The 20,988-nt window shown below is 49.2% G+C and overlaps 1 protein-coding gene across 6 annotated transcripts in view; it reads left to right on the top strand.

Annotated features, from left to right (window-relative positions):
- Nucleotides 1-20,988, top strand: part of MGRN1 (mahogunin ring finger 1) — a 106,980-nt gene that overhangs the window by 62,864 nt on the left and 23,128 nt on the right. For all 6 annotated transcript variants that reach the window (XM_048865678.2, XM_048865677.2, XM_075132844.1 and 3 more), the window contains 2 exons: nucleotides 566-618; nucleotides 12,589-12,636. In XM_048865678.2, coding sequence (XP_048721635.2) covers nucleotides 566-618; nucleotides 12,589-12,636 — 101 coding nt within the window. The remainder of the gene's footprint in view (nucleotides 1-565; nucleotides 619-12,588; nucleotides 12,637-20,988) is intronic.

The following is a 20,988-nucleotide window of genomic DNA, read 5'->3' as shown; positions in this document are numbered from 1 at the left end:
TGCTTTGGTGTCTGTAAAGGAGAAGCCAGATTGCACGGAACAGCTGCGAGAGATGCAGCTGGTAAAATGGATCTGAGTGGGCAGTGGTTCACAGGCTGTCTGCAGGATGGAGGTGCCATTTGGCCCTACAGGGCTGTTCTCTGGGTCCAAGTGTTTACCATTCTCCAGAGGCTAATGTGGAGAAGTCACTAATTGAATTGCTGGACAGTATAAACTGGGAGAGCTGTTGACATTGCAGGCAAGGATGAAAATGCAGCATGGGCCAATTAAAGGGGGAAATGGGATATAATTCAACTTGTGTGCAGCAGCTGGATTCCCAGTCATAATAACCTGGGCTGTTACATTCTTTACGCTGAACCCCTTCTCCCCAACATGCTCCAAATCATAAGGGGATTGGCCTCACAGAGCAATAGCCATGAAATACTCTGTTCCCCTTTCCCGCCCCCCTCCCCACCGAAAAATGGCGGGGAGAAGCATAACCCTCGTTCTGTTCCCTCTGTGTGTGGTGGGCTTGGAGGTGCCGACCTTGTTCAAGGTTTTAACCAATGTTGTTCTCTCTTTCCAGTGGTGGTTGAAGTTACTGGCCATGCTCATGTTCTCCTGGCTGCATTTGAAAAGGTAACTGAGCCCTGCCGTTCTGCTTCCTTTCCTGTGTGTCCACATAGCCATGTGGATGGAAGTGTCCATGGTACAGAATGTCTGTCTTTTGTTCTGTTTGCACGTGACTGGGGCTCCCAGGTGCTACCATAATACGCTACCATCATATGTAACATACATCAGCTCCCATGCAGGTGTATTCAGTACACAGAGTTGTGGTGGTCAACCAGCCAATTGTAGGCAACATCTCCTGGCCACCTGAGGATTGGAATGATTCCAGCATCTAGGATGTTTAAATGCAGTGGTGTTTAGACAAAAGAAGGCTGTCATGGTAGTATGATCAGAGCCTTCAGATCCATCTGCAGGACCAGATCTGCTATATGACTGTTTAGTCTGAGACCAAATCCTGTTACAAACTGGTGCTATGTTATATGTGAAGACCAGGGCTCTCACAGTGTTTGGGAACATGGTAAGAGTAGCTTATTCCCACCCAGAGTGCAAATCTAAACCGTGATATATTACAGGGAACTCTGCTGTATGGATAGGTCCCGGTACTGATTGTCTCCCCCCCGCGGCATGCAGAGTCTGATAGCAGTGCAGCTACTGCTCCTCCATGCTGCAGCTGTTAAGGCACCTTAGTGGGAGTACCTAGAGGTTGTTCAGGGAGTTTAGTGGTGCAAACTGCACTTGAGGGCAAGGCGAGAGGGGCTGGGAGAGCGATCGGAGGGAGCAGCGTGTTTGCTTTTCTTTTTCCGAGCCGTGGACTAGTACCCGAAGTGTGGGAGTCTGCAATGCCTGAGGTCTAAGCCTTGTTCTGCTCAGGGCTTGCTGGGACCCTGGCCAAGTTGCACAACCTCCCTGCCCCAGTTTTCCCAGCTGTAACATGGTGGGGATAGCTTCCTCCAAGGGAGTGGGAGGGCTAATCAGTTGGTGCTGGAGAAAACCCCTGGCTGGAAAGGTGCTCTGGGAACTAAGTTATTTTACGTGGTGTTCGCTGACCTTGGAGGTGGATAAAAAGTCTCTCTTCGTTCTGCTTTGGGGAGTGGGGAGGCCCTCCGGTGGATGGAGAGAGCTCAGCTGGGGGTGCCATCTGCCAGCTAGGGAACTGTTAGAACAAGGAAAAGGGCAGCTCTCACTTCCTCTGGGAATTTCTTCCTGCCTCTTCCCTAAATTCTCCTGGAAGCAAGAAGAGCAAACTTGCTCTCTCCCAGTATATCTGGCCCTGCCCATACTGTGAATCAGGAGAGAGCCGGGCAGGTATAGAAGCCTGAAATGGTCAGAGCCAGGCTGTTGCCTGTGGTGGGAGATTCTCTAGGTGCCCCTTTGGGACTATGATGAGATTATGGGAAGGATCAGGCCCTTGTTCCATGTGAGACAAAAGTGAGTGGTGTTGCACGGTGCCTGGTGAATTAACGTCTGTAGCCAAAGCGTTCACCGTTCCCTGCTCTCCAAAGACCCTTAGTTATTCCCCTTGCTGCTGCCTTCGTGCCCTCTTGGCTGTCGCTAGCGCCAAATCCACTGCCAGTGTAATTTTGTATGCAGGACAGTCAGAGGGATGGGGTTTGTCTCGCCACTATCCGCTTGAGAAGACCGAGCTCACCACTCTCGCATAGTGCCCAGCCTCCTGTGGCTACGGAGCTGGAGTCCTGAAATGAACCTTGCTCTGCATTCCTGGCATCATATTCTAGCACCATGTGGCCAGCCTTTATAATAAACGCTTCTTATAGAAATCTGTTCCCCATGGCCTCCGGCTGATGGAGCAAGTTTTGTCTCCTGAGCTGTGAGAATTGGCACCTCACTGTGACTGATACCGGAAGGTGCAACATTCCATGGTGCATGATAATTCTGTTAGAAATCATTAGTGCTGCTGTGATAGTTTCCATTTTGGTAGCACTTTCTGTCCCAGAGAGTCCAACACTCTGGATGCACGGTGACACCGATACTCAGCTCACTCTGGGAGAGAGGCAGCAGCTGGTACTCACACGGCATGTTGCCGCCTGGAGGGGAGGAGCAGAAATTTAGCAATGATCTTTCCCTCCCCCCCACCCCCCCACCCCCCACGAAGTGGCCCACGGGCTGCTCGCTCTCCAAGCAAGGCAGAAAGGATCTTGGGGTTTTGAGCCCTCCTGGAACTTCCTCTCCTTCAGAAGATCCAAGGGCTTAACCTGTAATTCCAAGGAGTCTGGGTGCTTTTGACCTGATGCATAGAGCACGGAGATCTCCAGCTATTGTAATGTGGAGGTCCATGGGGTTTCGGCTGAAGGGGAAGCATGCCAAGTGCACCTTATGCCAGGTGGAGATGAGTGCCTCCCTAATATTTAGAGAGCAGAGCAAGGTGGTCAGCAAAACTCAAAAGCACCTAAAGCTGCCTGGGCCATTGCATGAGTGGTGCTGAGCTCAGTCCAGTGCCCAGACCTTTTGAGTGCCCCATGTTTGAGCACAAGCACTGAGAGTACTCCATCATTCCTCTTCACTCTCCACCTGCTCTGTGCTTGCTAGCCCACCAGTTGGGCATTACCGTCCTTGGTGCAGCCTGCTCCTAGGTATTGGTGATTTTCCTGGGTGGTCCTGAGTGCCTTCTGCTAGACTTGGCTGCCAGACTGCTTCAGGGAGCATTGCACCACAGCCCCTGCCTTCAGCACAGCCCAGCCAGTGTGGAATGGAGGCTGGAGTCCCAGGGCAGTAAGGAGTCTGTGATCACCGTATGGGGTTCCCCTCATGCTGTGGAGGGGCTGATGGCCCAGCTGATCCTGGACTGGGGGTGGAACACACCCATGGCTCCTTCTCCTAAACCATAGCCCCCCCATATTCCTGCCCCCATAGCTGGCCCATGGTTTCCTGTGTCTTGTTGAATGTCACCTTAAAGGCTAAATGCAGACCAGCCCTCCCCTATTGGGCCTGGGACAGTCAGGAGGGACACCCTCTTCTCTGGGGAACCTCCCATGCCCTGACCATGTTATGAGGGGCTAGGTTACCTGCTTTATTTCCTTGATTCCTAGCCCTGTTTGTTTGGCCCCCTGTGTCCGGGGTTGCTGGCGAGCGTGGAGGGTTATTCTTTGCCTGGTGTTTTGGGAGCGCAGTGGAGGCGGGTTGGCCTGATCCGTGGCCCTGTGTGAGGTGTTGCAGTGTGGGAGGGTTGGAAAGGGGGTGGGGGGGTGCAGTAAAGAGGAGTAGCTGGTTACCTGTTTGAAGACTGAGGAGCAATGTTGCCTGTGCCATGCCAGCAGGTGGCTTGGTAGTGAGTGGCAGACTGGGAGCTGAACAATTTTAACATTAGGGTGTTTTATAGACAGGGATTCTTTGTCAGTCCATTCGCTGAGTAATGTGTGTGTCCCCAGGGGCAGCCTTGGCCTCCCTCAGACTGTTCATGCAGCAGGCCAAAACTCTTGGTGGCCTTGCATGGAATTCATGTTGCTGGCTGATGCCATTCGGGTCCTGCCCAGTGTTGGGCACAGAATATAGTGGCAATTTCCAGAGCATGCTGCCCACTGCTGAGCAAATGGAGGGAGCAGCTAGGACCCTTCTCCAGAGGGCTAAGCAGCCAGGAGTCTTGGTGGAAGATGCAGGAAAGTGTAAAGGGAGCCATGGAATCGGGATATGGTCCCTTGACTTTGCTTGATGGGATTGTGACGCAGTGATGGGTGATGCATGTTTGCAACCTGAGAGCGCATCCTGCCATGATCCTGTCATGGCCCCAAAACTCTGCTCGCAAGGCTGAGCTATCCAACTGCAGTCTGAACAGAGAGCTTGTGAAGTGCAGTGACCATTGAGGACTTTAGCCCCATGGGCAGCAGATATCAGAGGCCAGGGGAGGTTGAGCCTTCCCAAAAGCCCTGCGTGGCTCTGCCCCCAGGTCCCCTCCTGCTTCCCTGCCCTCTACAGCTCTTCCCCCATGGCCGGGGCCCCAGGCTGGGGCTAGTGGGTGCCAGCCTGCAGCCAGGAACTCCGGGTGGCTGGAGCCAGTGCTCACACCACCCACGTGGTGCTCTGGGACTGGGGGCGTTCAGGCGGCCTGCGGGGAGGGGGGGCTGCAGGGCCTTGGACAGAAGGGGCAGGCCGGGGGCTAGCCTCCCCGAGCCCACGGTTCACCCACCGTCCATGTTTGGCAGACTAGGGAAGGCAAATCCAAGCATAGGTGGAACATAGCAGCAAAATGTCCCTTGCAGCCCCCCCGCACTGCTCATGAAAGGAATACAGGCTTCAAGCAACCAGGAAGCTGCACGTTTTCTGCTCTGCCAGTTTTCTGCTCTGCAGCCGCAGCCTTGCTCCTTCCAGACAATCTCCACCCCACCCATGGCCCTCCTCACCTTGTTTGCTTAAAGCACATTTACTCTCCTTAGAAAAGTCTGGGGCTGTTTGAAGTGTAGGCCATTAATCCAAAGCAGCTTTGTTTGTTAAGGATCCAATTACTGCCAGAGTCACCAGAGCAAGCGGAGAAGGGTACTCACAGAACTCGGACATACCAGCAGGCTTCAGTAATTTGCTATTTATGTATTGGTAAAACAAACATGTAACCTCGGCAGTACGTGTGTAGTCTGCTGGCCTCGGCAGTTCAGTGTGTGACTGGAAAATGCGGCTCTTGAGTCTTTTTGTGTGTTTCATGTTAATGATGCAGTTCTTTCCTTTTTATGACTCCCTCAGTGAACAGATGTGTGCTTACATGTGTACACACCTATCAATCTGCTAGATGGTTCCCAGGGCTATTAAGTGTCTTGCAGTGAATCTCCTTTCCCATCCCCAAAATATCTCAATCAGCCACTTCTTTTCTGGGTTGTAACTGACTAATTGCACCTTGAGTGTCCCCAGGAACACAGAGGAAATGGAAAAAAGCATAGTGCCTTGGAGTCCCATCTTTAGTATCCTTTGCATGTAAACTTGTTCCAACTCTAGACGTGCCAGCTAGATGAGTTAAATACAGTTCTGCTCTGAAAATGGAATCATATTAATTGTGTCTGACTTGAGATCAAATCTACACAGCTGTCAAGTAAAGAGATGGCTTTCCTACCAGGCCTGCACACTCTCCCGTGCTCTCTCTCTGGCTCACTCTTCATCAGCAACTATTCTACAATGGGATGCTACCGGGGTGAAAGTAATTTAAGGACTTACCCGTACTCCCGAGTTCTGAGCAGGGGGCGTGGCCTCGACAGGAAGAGGCTTGGCCTCAATCGGAAGAGACAGGGCCTTTAAATACTGGGGCCCTTTAAATCAAGATTTAAAGGCTCCGGCTGTGGCTGGGAGCCCCGGGGCCTTTAAATCACCCCCGGAGCTACCAGCTGCAGAGGTGGCTGGGAGCCCCGGGGCTTAGGGGCAATTTAAAGGGCCCTAGGCTCTGGTTGTCGCTACTGCAGCAGAGCTCCAGGGCCTTTAAATCACGGCTGGAGCCCTGCCACCACTACCCCAGGGGCTCCGGCAGCGGGGCTTGGGCAACACTTTAAAGGGCAAGGGGTTCCAGCCGTTGCGGGGAGCCCTGGGCCCTTTAAAGCGCCCCCCCCCCCCCGAGACCCGCGGCCGGAGCCCCTGGGGTAGTGGTGTCAAGGCTCCGGCAGCGCTTTAAAGGGCCCAGGGCTCCAGCCACTGCGGAGAGCCCTGGGCCCTTTAAAGCTCCAGCCTGGGGAAGCTGGTCCAGTCCGGCATGGCGTACTGGCTCTTGCTGGTACACCGGACCGGACCGGCTTACTTTCACCTCTGGATGCTACTGAAATAACAATTTGGGTGGTGCAAGAGCCAGACTAGATTCCAGCTCCCACTCTCAGAGCTGGGCTGGCTTTGGAGCACTCATAGTAGTAAAATGGAGTAATCACTTGTAGTGTGTTAAGAGTTCTGGCTCTGAATGCCCCCAGGGAGAAAGCTTATTGAGTAAGGCGGGGCTGTTTTGACACATCCCTTTTCAGGGTAGAAATGCCCTGTAAATTACATTTCAATGGACTTCTTTTCAAGGCTTCTGCTTCCATTTCCAAATGTCATCTGCAACAAATGAAGTTTAACACCCTGATTTTCAGTCTTCATCACTCAGTTCCTTTCTCCCCCTCTTTTTGAAAGCATATGAAACTCTTAGAGCATGCCTACATAGGACAGTTATTCCAGTAGTGGTAGAGTGTGAATTTAAACCACTGTAGCTATCCCAGTGTAACTCCCTATGTGGACACTCTTATTCTGGCAGGAGTGCCTTTTCTGTTTTAATTTGTTGCTTTGGAAGGGGTTTAAACTAAACTGAAACAAAAGCCACTAACATTCCAGAATAGGTATGATCACATGGGGGAGTTATTCCAGTATAACTACAGCAGGTCATTATCGCAGTATGATTATACCAGTATAGTTAGAAGTCCCCTGTCAAGCCTTTAGGTAGCAATAAAGTGATAAACAAAGCTGTTTGATTGGCTAGAAAGAGAGCATTACCTGTGCTGTTCTTGCTTCAGACCTGGTTTTCCCCCCCCCCACATGTTTCTTGTGAGAACCTCCTGCAAAGTTGGACCCATGCTCTGTTTCCTGTGTTGAGAGTCCAGTCCCTTTGTAGCACTGATTCCTGCGCTGTTCTGGAATTCTCCAGACCCCAGTGAGCTGGGATACTTGCTATAGAACTTGTTAGGCCAAGGTCAACGGGGTGAGTTTGGGCTCTTCTGAAATGCATCTTATTTGGGGAGAAAATTCAGTGAAAGGGGAGAGTGAGGGATGAGCCAGCATGGTGGTCCTTGCTAATGATCCTGGGAAGTCTCAAGGAAAAGGGTGCTAAAAGCACACAGAGATGCTGCTCTTTAGAGATTGTTGATAGTGATCCCCAGTGCTTAGAGCCCTTTCCATCTACGAACCTCAGCACACTTTGCAAAAACTCATCCCATAGCCTCTGGGTGGCAGGTGGGAATTGGTTCCATTTTATGAAGGGGGAAACTGAGGCAGAGAGTGTCTTGCCTACAGTCACACACGATCTGTGGCAAAGCTAGGACGAGGACCCAACTGTGATGGGTTCAGTCACAGAGACCCCCTTGGGACTGTCACCTGACATGCTGAAACTACCTCTGAGCCTGTTTTCCCTGCCAGCTTGGGACTCCAGAACCCTGTCTGGTTGAGCCAGACACGCTACTCCACTACAACACAAACCCAGGGTATGAACCATGCCCCCAAAGCTGCAGACTTTAACCAAAACTGCTCAGCAGGTTTCCTATCTCCAGCACCCAGACACCCAGCTCCCAATGGGATCCAAACCCCAAATAAATCCGTTTTACTCTGTATAAAGCTTATACGGGGTAAACTCATAAATTGTCTGCCCTCTATAACACTGATAGAGAGAGATGCACAAGCTGTTTGCTCCCCCAGATATGAATCACTTACTCTGGGTTTAATAATAAACAGAGTGATTTTAAATATAAAAAGTAGGATTTAAGTGTTTTCAAGAAATAACAGACAGAACAAAGTAAGTTACCAAGAAAAATAAAACAAAACACGCAAGTCTAAGCCTAATACATTTAAGAAACTGATTACAGGAAAATCTCACCTTCAGAGATGTTCCAATAAGCTTCTTTCACAGAGTAGACTCCTTCTTAGTCTGGGCCCAATCCTTTCCCCTGGTACAGTTCTTGTTACTTCCAACTCAGGTGGTAACTAGGGGATTTCTCATGATTAGCAACCCCTTTGTTCTGTTCCACCCCCTTTTATAGCTTTGGCACAAAGCGGGAATCCTTTGTCTCTCTTTGGGTTTCCACCCTTCCTTCTAAATGAAAAAGCACCATGTTTAAGGTGGATTCCAGTGTTGTGACATGTTCATATGTCCTGTGAGACTTCATTACTCACTATCTGGCACCAATGTATACAGGAAGGCTTACAAGTAAACAGCCATTTACAACCAATTGCCCTAGTTAATGGGAGCCATCAAGATTCCAAGCCACCATTAATGGCCCACACTTTGCATAGTTACAATAGTACTTCAAAGTAATACTTCATATTTCTAGTTTTAGATACAAGAATGATACATTCATACAAATAGGATGAACACACTCAGTAGATTATAAGCTTTGTAATGATACCTTACAAGAGACCTTTTGCTTGAAGCATATTCCATACAAATATCTAGATGAGTTGATGTACCTCCTGGTTTCAGAGTAACAGCCGTGTTAGTCTGTATTCGCAAAAAGAAAAGGAGTACTTGTGGCACCTTAGAGACTAACCAATTTATTTGAGCATGAGCTTTCGTGAGCTACAGCTCCTGGGTGACCTCTGCATATCCCTGGTTGAGAACCACTGGCCTAGAGGAACCACTGTAGCTCACGAAAGCTTATGCTCAAATAAATTTGTTAGTATCTAAGGTGCCACAAGTCCTCCTTTTCTTTTTGCGGATACAGACTAACACGGCTGCTACTCTGAAACATTCTATACATGATACTCACATTCCACGCATATTTTCATAAAGCATATGGAATGCAACGTCACACCAGCTCTCCTGGTTCTCAGGCCTGTGTCCTCACCATGCATCCTTCACTCCAATGTCATGCCTTGCTGTTAGCGTGTAGGCCCTGTAGCATGCTCCTGATGATGACTCTACAGCATGGTGCTCTTCGTGTGTGTGTGTGTGTGTGTGTGACTGAATTCGGACCTTTTGGAGTCACTTTCCTAGCTCTCTGGCTGTTAAATGTGAAAAGTAAATGTTGCAGAATTCAGTATCTGCATATTGCCCTTCGAGAGCATTGTTAGGTGACAGGCTGAGACATGGCTTCATTAGGGAACTTGCATTCTCTTGTATTCTTTGTTAGAATTACTCTTGTCTGCCCATCTCTGCTTTGTTCAAACACTTCTAAAGCAAGAAGTAGGATTCAATTTGTCATTGTTGTTGCTGGAGAAAATCTGTGTCTTAGAGACTGACAAGATAGCCATGCAAGGGCCTTAAAACACCATGCTTTGGGCTATGCATCTTCATGTTTTAAATCTCAAAAAGAGAGGGGCGCTTTCTGCTTACGTGGCTGTCTGTCTGTGAGCCCTGCCCTGCTCTCTTTCCTCTAGGCCAGTGGTTCTCAATTAGGGGTATGCAGAGGTCTTCCAGGAGGTACATCAACTCATCTAGATATTTGCCTAGTTTTACAAGCTACATAAAAAGCACTAGTGAAGTCAGCACAAACTAAAATTTCATACAATCACTTGTTTATACTGCTCTATATAATATCCACTGAAATGTAACTACAATATTTATATTCCAATTGATTTATTTTATAATGATATGGTGAAAATGAGAAAGTCAGCAATTTTTCAGCAATAGTGGGGTGGGACACTTATATTTTTGTCTGATTTTGTACGCCTGTAGTTTTTAAGTGAGGTGAAACTTGGGGTATGCAAGACAAATCAGACTCCTGAAAGAGGTACCATAGTCTGGAAAGGTTGAGAGCCATTGGTCTGGGCCACACCTTCAACCTGATAGTTACGTGAAGTTGCGGAGGACATATTATGGTAGGTGTTGCCCCTTTGATTACCTGATCTCTCTGCCCTGCTCACCTTGTGATGGCAAAATTACAGCTCTGGCTGCTGCCACCAGCCAAGTTCCCCTCATGCTCCTTGTACATTAGCCCATTCACATCCATTCTTCTTCTTTCTAGCCCACGTCAATGCTCTCACGTGTCATTTTTGCATCTGGAGATGTACTTGTAGAGCAGTTAATTGTTTAACAGGTTTTTTAAAAGCTCCTAGCTTCAAAACTCATTCAGCGGGTTTGCATTTCCATCTAGCACACGCGGGTACTGAGGTGGTAACAGAGGTGGGGTGATGGGAGGTGAGCACCACCTCAATGCAGCATTGAGAAAGATTTCGCTAGAAATCTGTGGTAGCCTCACAAATAAATGTTTGATGCCTGTCTCTCCTGTGCTCTGGTGTTGATAAGTAGCAGGACAGAAACCATAGTGAAATGTCTGAATTACAAAGTAAAACACACTGAGTTTGCAGGAATTTTTAGCCGAGACTAGCTGCTTTCTCTTCATGCCAGGACATAAATGGGGTCCTCCTTTCTAGCAGCTGAAAGCCTTAAGAGTTTGTACAAACACAAAACAACAGTGTCATCCCAGTAGGGTAGTCAGACCTTGCTGTCTTGCTGTGGGGGAGCTACATGGTTGCACACACACCACATGGAAAACCTGCTAGAGCCACTCGTGCTGCTTCCTGGGTCCCAACAAACCCTGTCTGTGATAAACCTCTAGGGAGATCAGGGACACCAAAGGCACAGGCAGACCTTCTGTTGAGAGACCCCCATTGCTGGTCTGAGTCTAGTCCCAGGGACAGGTGCTCCCTTTGTCTTTAGTTAGTTTCCATACGTTACAATAGCAGCTGCAGCGGTGTAGTGGCAGCTTCAGAAATCAGGAATCACCTGGTAGAGAACGGACTGGGCAAATGTCCCATTTTGGATAAGGTCCCACCAGCGGGATGTTTCTCCAGATCGCCTGGCTTGGTGCGGGAGTCGCATGAGAACAATCTCTTGCACTGGGGTAGCACCCAGCGGGGGGCATGGCAGTAGATACATTTTGAAGGGATTCTGACTTTTTGGTCCTCGCCGCTTCCTGCGGCTGGGTCTGGTATCAATATGCAGGTGATGCCCAGGACCTGCTACTGGAGGCCCAGATGAACTTGTTTTCAGGATCTTGGTTGAAAGAAAAAGTTAGTCTCGCTGCATCCCCTTGGGCGGCCTGTGTGGTTTGCTCATGAGGCCACAGGCCAATGTACAAACAACTTCAGTTTAAAAAAAAAAAAAAAATCTAAGAGTTGTTCCATTGACTTCTGTTTTTCAGTGGAGGGAGCCGTCTCCTCCTGGTAATTACAGCCTCTTATCTGCAGTGCACTTCCCCAAAGCAGGATTGAATGGTGCTTGACATATTACCAGTCAGTTTGACATACTTCCGTTGTCCTGCAATACAGAACTGCTTTGGGGAGTGCCAGTGTAAATGGTTCTGTTTACTTAGATTCCTTCCTTCCCTGTAGGTCTGTAAGGAGACCACACAAGCTGTGTGAAACTCTGCAGGGAAAGTGTTTTTATTCCTCTTGTCACTAGGTCTCTGGAGATGTTCTTACTCCCTTCACACTCTGTAAGATGATGCACTTAAAATAACCCAGGTACTAGATAAGACTGGTCTCCCCCATCCCATCAGGAGGCCCCTCCTGATTCACAGCAGCCCTTTGGCTTGTGCTCCCAGTGAATGTAACTTAAGCCTTGGATGGCAAACTCCCAAACAACCCTTTCTGCAGCATGGCTGCTTCCCCAAAGCAAAAGCTGTGGCTTTTTTTTTCCCCCTGCTGATGGTAACTTTGGAGCGCACATTGCCTCAGTTACAAAATCAAAGGGCTCTGCGGAGCATTGAGCTGAGCTGTGGCTGAAGAGTCTTGTGCTGAGCAGCTGTAGTAGATTCTGTTCTTCTGGTCTAGCTTTTACAGTCGATTAAGTAAGCGTGGCCCATTAGCGCGGTAGCTCTAACTAAATTTGCTGTCACAAGAGCACATGGTGACCATCTGTAAGTCCGTTTTGACTCTCTGCCACATGCTCTGTGCAGCTGGCAAATGTTTAGAAAACCACAGCTCTGCCTGGTTGTGGAATGAGGCCCCTAGTCCTGTAATGCTTCAAGTGACACTTTCAGATAGATAAAGTAAGGACTAGAATCATAGAATATCAGGGTTGGAAGGGACCTCAGGAGGTCATCTAATCCTACCCCCTGCTCAAAGCAGGACCAATCCCCAATTTTGCCCCAGATCCCTAAATGGCCCCCTCAAGGATTGAACTCACAAATTTGGGTTTAGCAGGCCAATGCTCAAACCACTGAGCTACCCCTCCTGCCGTGAGCTATCCCGCTACTCCTGGTGCAGCATCGAAGGGTTGTCTACACGGGGAAGAAACCCTCAGGACCTGGGGTGCACTATCTGCTCTACACTCACTCCCTGTGTGGGGACACTAATTGCGCGTTGAGTGTCTTTGCACTGTTGCTTTGGCTATTTCCGTAGAGTCCGTTTAACCTCTCTGTCTTTTCCCCCCACCAGCACGTGGATGGCAGCTTCTCTGTGAAGCCTTTAAAACAGAAGCAGATTGTAAGTATATGGTCCCTGTTTATATCATTTATAGAAAAAAAATGTGCTGGGCCAAGATGTTTGCTGCCATCCCAGAGATGCCCCCATGTGCCCAAAGGGCAGCTGCATTGGCAGATTGCCAGAAGCCCACGGGCTGCACCTAATTTGTCTAGATTAAGGAGCAGATGGGAGCCTTCCTCTCCTTTATGGTGGAGATAGGGCCTGTGCAACCAAAAGGTGCCAGCATTGCGCCATGGGACTTGTAATGTCACGGGTAGCACCTTTTGTATTGGCTTGAGTGGTGCATTGTGTTTAGATCAACATCTGTCATTCTGTGCTCCTGGATCTCCATAGCCGATTGAGGCATATCAAAATGGTAAGTGCCTTAGAAATATCTACCGTCCTGATGTCTTCACTAAGCTCTATCAACATCAGTTTGAGGTCTGTCTGAATTGCATCGTTGCTGGATGTGTTGGGCAGCACAAACGCCACTTGCTCAGAATCTACTCTTTGCCCCTTCAGCTCTGTGTTCTATGATAGAGGCTCTAGAAGTCTAACTGGGTGGACCATTTTTTGGCCACCCCAGTGTTAGCCACCTCCTCACAACTGTTAGCTCTTTTCCTTGCACATCTGCGTGCCTTAGCTAATTGCAGGGATCTCTGTACTTGTTTTCTCCCTGCACAATGTGTCAAGTCTCCTTATTCGCTGAGAAAAGGAACGTCTTTTGCTGGTGATATCCTAGGAGCAGCTGGGGTGACGGGAGCAGTCCAAGGAGATCTAAATGGAGGGTGCTTGGTCCACAGGCAGCTAAAAGGAAACCTGGGAGCAACTGCAAGAAAGCAGAGATAGAAGAGCTGTTAACTCACCTGGTCCATCTTCCTGCCAGCACAGAGGGACTTGAGAGAGCTGGCTTGGATGTTGCCTAGCGAGAATGAGCGACACTGAAGCCATCATAATTCCAAGCAGAGTTGAAGGGAATATCCTGACAGCTGGAAGACTCACAAGACACAGAGGTTCCCAAGGAATTCAGACTTTGGAGGAGAAGTTTGACGCTATTTCTCTGCCAGGAATAAGGTGAGGTGGCTTGGGGGCACCTGCAGTGCAAGGCCTTGAAGAAGACGCAGCACACAGATGTTCAGCTGAGATAACAGAAGACTAAAGAGTGAGCTGTGGTGAATGCACTGGCTATTCAATCCAGAAGCAGACTGGGCATGTGCAGTTTCCACTCATGCCCAGGAGTGTGCCCTTGTTGGAAGACTATTCTAAACTGAAAAGGAGTACTTGTGGCACCTTAGAGACTAACCAATTTATTTGAGCATGAGCTTTCGTGAGCTACAGCTCACTTCATCGGATGCGTACCGTGGAAACTGCAGCAGACTGCAGTTTCCACGGTACGCATCCGATGAAGTGAGCTGTAGCTCACGAAAGCTCATGCTCAAATAAATTGGTTAGTCTCTAAGGTGCCACAAGTCCTCCTTTTCTTTTTGCGAATACAGACTAACACGGCTGTTACTCTGAAACCTATTCTAAACTGGTTATATGATGGTGGCCCCTCCCCTCGTGGGAATTTGGCTGAGTTCACTGTGACATTGAGCTGGTGATCTCCACAGATCTGCTCAGCAGGGAGGAATTAGTCCAGCAGATCTCATGCTGAGGATCGGAAGCACCAGTAGTGTGGAGTTTAAAAAGAGCAGCAGGTTATTTACAGTTAGACTCCTTTGCAGCATAGCAACAGGATTGATAGCATGGCAAAAACCCAGCCTGATCATCTTCCCCTTCTCCCTCATGTCTCCATTGGCAGCCTTGCTTCCCTTCCCATGGCCAAAGCTTGCAGTATTGGTGTCAAGTCTGAGATTTCATTTTCTCTTCCCATCCAGGCCCTTCCTAAATCCTGCTGTTGTGTTCTCTGCATTTTGGAAACTCATTCCTTCCTTTCTATCCCACTACCAAATTCATCCATTCTGTGGCAGCCTGACCGATGACCGCCTTGCCTTTATGATGTGTATTGCGGTTGTGCCTAGGAGCTAAGGTCATGGCCCAGGACCCCATTGTGTTAAGCACTGAACAAAGACTTCTGCACCCACCCGTTTCTCTCCTCTCCCCTGTTCCAGTCCACCCACAGAACAACTACCCATCTCTTCCTTTTCCCTCACCTTAATCATGTCTCCCTCTTTTTTGCACCTTACTCAGCTCTCCCTAAGACTTTGGGTGCTGGGGCTTGCACTTTCCTGGCAGATGTGTGCCTTATTTCTAATGTGGATATTCAGTTTTTGAATAAAGCTGCATTTTCCCTGAGCTGCTTTAGAGAGAGCATTGCCTGTTAGAGTGCTTTGTCCTGATGGGCTGATAGAACTCAGTGGGTGGGGGAGGTTTAAAAACTATGCCTCTCTGTAGCTTTTAGGTAGTGCTTTTTGGTGGAAAAAAATAGCAAGATAAAAAGCCCCTAAAACGTGAGATGATGTGTTGCCTTGGTTTGATGTGAATGTCATTAATAAGTTGCCGTTGTGGTTGGTCTTTAAGAGTGGACTCTGTCTTTGATAATCATAATACTTAACATCTTAGAGACTAATCAATTTATTTGAGCATAAGCTTTCGTGAGCTACAGCTCACTTCATCGGATGCATCTGATGAAGTGAGCTGTAGCTCACGAAAGCTTATGCTCAGATAAATTGGTTAGTCTCTAAGGTGCCACAAGTACTCCTTTTCTTTTTGTGAATACAGACTAATACGGCTGTTACTCTGAAACCTGTCAATACTTAACATGGGACATCTTCCCAGCACTGTGCAAACAGTAACTTAGTTTGCTTGCCTGTTTCTACAGCCAGTGATCTGGCTAGTGATCTAATTTCTGCACTGGTCATTTGTTCTCAGTAAATACTGTTATTACTGGGGCGCATCTGACGCATCTGGCTGGGCTGTTGTCTTTATTCACTAACTGCATCGCCTCTGGGCTGGGTTGGCTCCCACTTGCGTCTACAAGACTTGCACAAAGGATGAAATCTATCATAGCCCTTCTCTAATCTAGCCATGTCAAATTTTGCTTTAGGCTGAAAAGGGGGGGGGGGGGGAGGCAAGGCTTGCTATGGAAACTGGGTTACTCAGGGAATTGGAATGGGATATGGAACCTGACACTTCTGTTGATCCACAGCAAGGGGAGCAGCCGCATAACCTGGAAGGGCCACCTGTATGGGGGAGAGGGGAACTCCATCTGACTCATTTCAATCCCATATCCAAAGGTTGCCAACAAAGGGGCGCAAATAGGGTACAGAAAAATATAGGCTCCACACCAGGAAACTTGGCAAAAACAAAAGGCAGTTAGACTATGGCTACTTTGAAACAGCTGTTCTCAATAAACTTTTGACTCTGGAACTGATCTTGGAAACTTGTTGTCATATAAGGCTCCTCTACTGTCCATATCAGAGCTGGTCTGTTTTGCCTCTGTAGCTGCAGCCAGCAGGGAGTTAGTGTCTTAGACATTTACTGCTGGGGAAGATGGGCTGAAAGTGGTATCTTCTTGACTTCGGCCTGGTCTATACTAAAGTTAGGTTGACCCAGCTACATCCCTCGGGGTGTGAAAATCCACACCCCTGAGTGATATAGTTAAGCCAACCTACCCCATGGTGTAGACAGCGATTGGTCAACAGAATAATTCTTCCATCGACCTAACTATCCCCTGTCAGGGAGGTGGATTACCTATGCTGATGGGAGAACCCCTTCTGTTGATCTAGGTAATGTCTACAGCAGTACAGTTGCAGAGTTTCAAGTGTAGATGAGTCCTTAAAAGAGCTTTCCACAGTCAAAGCAGTGTGAAAAGTGTCTCAAGTCCTGCTGTGTGACATCTACACAGCAAGAGTTGCTCGCTCCAGTTCAAGCTGCTGTAAACGTACTCATCTAAGAACTCAAGCAGTGGGGAAAAGCGTTCATCTGCAGTAGGCCACAGAGAGGAATGAATTGCGGATGTTCACCATAGCTCATACTCTTCTCTAGGCCATTGGGGATTCAGAGAGTTTAAAGTCAGAAAGGATCATTAGATCATCTAGTGTGACATCCTGTGTATCATAGGCCACCAACACCACCCACTTATCCCTGCACTGAGCCCAATAACTTGTGTTTGGCTAAAGCATATCTTCCAGCAAGGCAGTCGGCATTGATCTGAAGACATCAGGAGATGGAGAATCCACCATTTCCCTTGGTCATTTGTTTCAAAGGTCAATCACCTGCATTCTTAAAAACATGTGCCTTATTTCTCATTGAATATGTCAGGCTTCAGCTTTGAGCCGCTGGGTCTTGTTCTACCGTTCTCTGCTAGATTCAAGAGCCCTTCGATACCCGGTATTTTCTCCCCATGAAGATACTTAGACCCTGTAACAAAGTCACCTCTCAGTCTCCTTTTGGATAAACAAAACAGATTAAGCTCTGTATGCCTCTCACTGTAAGGCATTTTTTTCTGTTCTCAAATCATTGTACACCCTGGCCAGTTTTTCAACATTCTTTTTAAAATACAGAGACCAGAACTGGGCACAGTATTCCAGCATTGGTCTCACCAGTGCCATACACAGAGTTAAAATCACCTCCTGCTTGTACTCACTGCTCCCCTGTCTACACATCCAAGGATCACATTAGCTCTTTTTGCTACAACTTCGCACTGGGTGTTCGTGTTCAATTGCTTGTCCACTCTGACCCCTAAATCCTTTTCAGTGTTCCTGCTTTCCAGAGTACAGTCCCCCATTCAGAAGGTCTGGCCTGCATTCCTCTTTGCTAGATGTCTCCCTTTGCCTTTGGCTATATTAAAACTCAGTCTCCGCTCCGGTCGTGGAGCTCCCATCGATAGGTTTAAGATACGGAGCAAGAGAATTCAGCCCAGAAAACTAACTGACGTGTGTAAAGTAAGGCCCGGAAAGGGATTATCCCCAACGGTCGTTGTTCTGAATTTGAGAAGTCCCAGGCAGTGTAGAGCAGAATGCCATCTTGGAGGCTGCCCTGTGGCTGTGAAGGAGCAGAGCACAGTGAAATCAGCAGTGTCTCCTCTTCAGGGTTGGTTTTGTTTGTGTGTGTGTTTTTTTGTTTTTTTTAAATCAGGAAGAAATGTTGCATTCACAAGCTCACAAAACCAGCCTGTTCTTCTTGCCAAGTTTGCTGATGGTAAAGTATTGGCCCACATGGCAATGATCTATTCAAATAAATGCTGGTTACTGCATGGACTTACATTACATGTGCACGGCTCTCCCTTAGTACTTTAGCCTGCTGAAATGGAGAGCTGTTTCCTTTTAACTGGCCGCCAGCACAGTTCTCAGCTTACCACAATATGGGAGCCCACTCCTGCTATGAAATAGTGTGTATTTGTCTGTCTCTCTTTGCTGACACAGTTCTCTGCCTTCCTAATTGTCTCTTCCTCCTCAGCTCATAAAATCTAGGAGCTAAACAGTCCCACCCATAATGTTCCCAGGTTTTTAAAATAGACCTGTAAGCTGTTCCTACAGGAACACAGAGTTCTGCAGAAATTAACATGGATTAGTCTGCTCCCCGTGTGTGTAGAATGAGCTGAAAAGTAGTGGAGTGAAGTGTGTGTATATTATTGTCAACTTTTCTCATACCATCATTAGACTTCTTTCCTTCCCTCCCTACCACTGTAACCACCTGTTACTCCCTGAGATCTTCTGGGTACCCAGTGCTGTAAGCCCTTTGGCTAATGATCTGAGCTGAGTTTCTCTTGGCTAGATGGGGTGTAGTGCACTAATTAATACCTAAAGGTCTCTCTAGCAGGAGTTGCGTTCTACCTTGTCGGAGAGGTGGATTTCGCCGTCGACTGAGCCTCGTATATTTCTAACTGGCGTGTGATCCTACATTCTATTTTAGAGATCTTTCAATAAAGGGAACACATCACCCTGGTTAGATTCCAGTGCCCACTCTGCCATCCGTCGGCACCCTCGGAGCTGACCCCCTCTGCACATCTTGATTACCCAAGGAGTCAGGAGGATGGAACAAGGCCCTCTTTGAAATGTCCAGCTATAAACGCTCTGCTCCCACACAATAATTGTAAAACTTCCCAGCCTGTAGCTTAGAGGCACTGCGGAGAATTTCACTCCAGAGTCCAACCACTGACCTCATTGCCTTGAAATGCAGCCCCAGCATGGATGTAGGCTCCATGCTGAGTTCAGTGGGGAGACACTGGAATTAAGCTGCTGGTTCATGAGTCGGAGCATTTTAAACTGGCAAGCAGGATGGATATAATTAGGCTTGGCCTGTGTCATCTGTGTGCGCTGCTTTCTTCAGCACTGAAGCTCTTAGTCACAGACACAGCCTTTCAAACAACCAAGTTCTTGTTATTGGCTGGAGGTGGAAAACTCAACTGGCCGACTGGTGGGAGAGTTCGAGCATCTGATTCCAGGTGGCTTCGCAGAGTAGTGGCAAAGGGTCAGTTTTGGATATGCAGTAAAACGTTTCCATGTCCCATCTTCAGGATGTCACTCTGGGCAGTACTGAGGGTCTCCCCACCATTTCGCCCACTCCCTGGGCTTTTCACAGGGTGGATCCAGGAGAGATTTGCTTTTTGGTGGAGCTCACTGTATAGCATCTGCAACAAAGTGCAGTGATCAATGGTTGTGTCCGTTACCAGGGTGCTTCCATGCGTAGAAGGCTCAGGTGAGATTAGCACTGCACCTGCCAGCGTGGCTGCCCCAGCTGTCCTCTGTAAAAGCACCTACTGACAAGTCCCCGGTCTGCTCTGAACACTGAGCCCTTCTTCCTCTCTTCAGTTTTCAGTGTCTTCCCCCCTCATCCCTTTCCTGGAACAGAGACGAAAAGATCCTCTGCACCCTCTTACCCCATCTGTCTCGTGATGCAGCGGCACACCCGCACCCTGCCTCATCTCCCCAGTGTGGGAAACCATAACCTAAGAAGCCTTCCCGCAGTGGGAACTGAACCTGTGACCTAGTTACTACATGCACACGCACTCTAGGCCAAGGCATCACCGCACTAGCTGCTGATCCTGCTCCTCCATGGCTTTTCATGTGGAGGGGCACTGCGTTGGGCACATGGCAAGGCCAAAGGTGCATAGCAGCTGCAGTACAGTCCATACCCAGTTACGATTTGCCAGCTGTGCCTCTTTGCACTTGCACGTGCCATCCCAGTAATTATCCATGTACTGTCCTAAAGGGGAGACACCCCAAGGGCTCGAGCACTTTTGTAGGTAAATTCACTGCGCTCACCTAGCGCTCTCCCAGGAGCCTGACCCTCTGAAGTAGCTTTCTCATACAGAACCATTTCTCCGGCTCTGTTGACTTGTGGGTATCTGCAAGCAGAACACCACATGCTGGTAACAAGTGCTGGGGAAACTTGGCTGCCACAGTGCAGAAGCAAGGTCTGCTGCTGCTGCGTTTGTCCAGCCTTTCTTATATGGAACTGAGCAGGGGGGTCTGAAGTTCAGCATGGACATCCATGATTAAAGCTAAGCCACCAAGAAGGGCCTGATCCTGAGAGGGGCCAGGTCCTGCAGCGCCCGTTGAAGCCAGCGGAAGTTGCAGGCACCTGTTGCAGGCCTGCTATGAGCCAAGTGCAGTATTATCAGTTGTGTTTGATGTAACCCCTGTTCTGTCCCTGCCCCTCAGCCAGTTCGGAAGCTGGGGCAACGGAAGCTCCCTAAAAGCGGAGGGGGTTGCTGACGCCGGAACCATGGCCCTGCCCCAAAGGCCCTGCCCTCACCCCGCCTCCACTCGCTCCTCTCCCCCTTCACATCACTTGCACTCACCGCCAGTAATGGCCTCCTGGCCTCTCCTTTTCCGGTGCCCCTGTCTGAAGCCCGCTCCTCAGCGTGAAGGTGAAGGGAGGGGCTCTGCTGGGCCATGGCTCATCCAGGCTCCTTTGCTATGTTTGTGTAGATCAGCTCCCCTTCAGCACTGCACGGGCAGTGCTACGCCCCCTAGGCCAGGGGAGGGCAAACTATGGCCCGTGGGCCGGATCTGTCCCATCAGGGCTTTCAGTCCGGCCTGCGGGATTGCCAGCCCCATGGCGCAGTGGGTCGAAGGCAGGATCTCTGCCTGCCGTGGCTCCATGCTACTCCCGGAAGCGGCCAGCACCACGTTCCTGGGGCAGAGGGCTCCGTGCACTGCCCCCCACAGCTCCCATTGTCCGGGAATGGGGATCTGCGGCCAATGGGAGTTTTGGGGGTGGTACCCATAGACAAGGGCAGCATGTGGTGGAGCCGCCTGCTTCACCCTACCCCCAGGAGCCACTGCCAGACATGCTGGCCGCTTCCGGGTGTGGCGCAGGGCCAGGGCAGGCAGGGAGCCTGCCTTAGCCCCCTGCGCACCACTGCCACCCTGGACCCGCTCGAGGTAAGCAGTGCCAGGCCGGAGCCTGCACCCTGAACCCATT

The sequence above is a fragment of the Caretta caretta genome, chromosome 10 (genome assembly GCF_965140235.1).
Source record: "Caretta caretta isolate rCarCar2 chromosome 10, rCarCar1.hap1, whole genome shotgun sequence".
Taxonomy (NCBI): Eukaryota; Metazoa; Chordata; order Testudines; family Cheloniidae; genus Caretta; species Caretta caretta.
The sequence above is the reverse complement of the archived record's forward strand: the minus strand, read 5'-3'. Positions and strand labels throughout refer to the sequence as shown.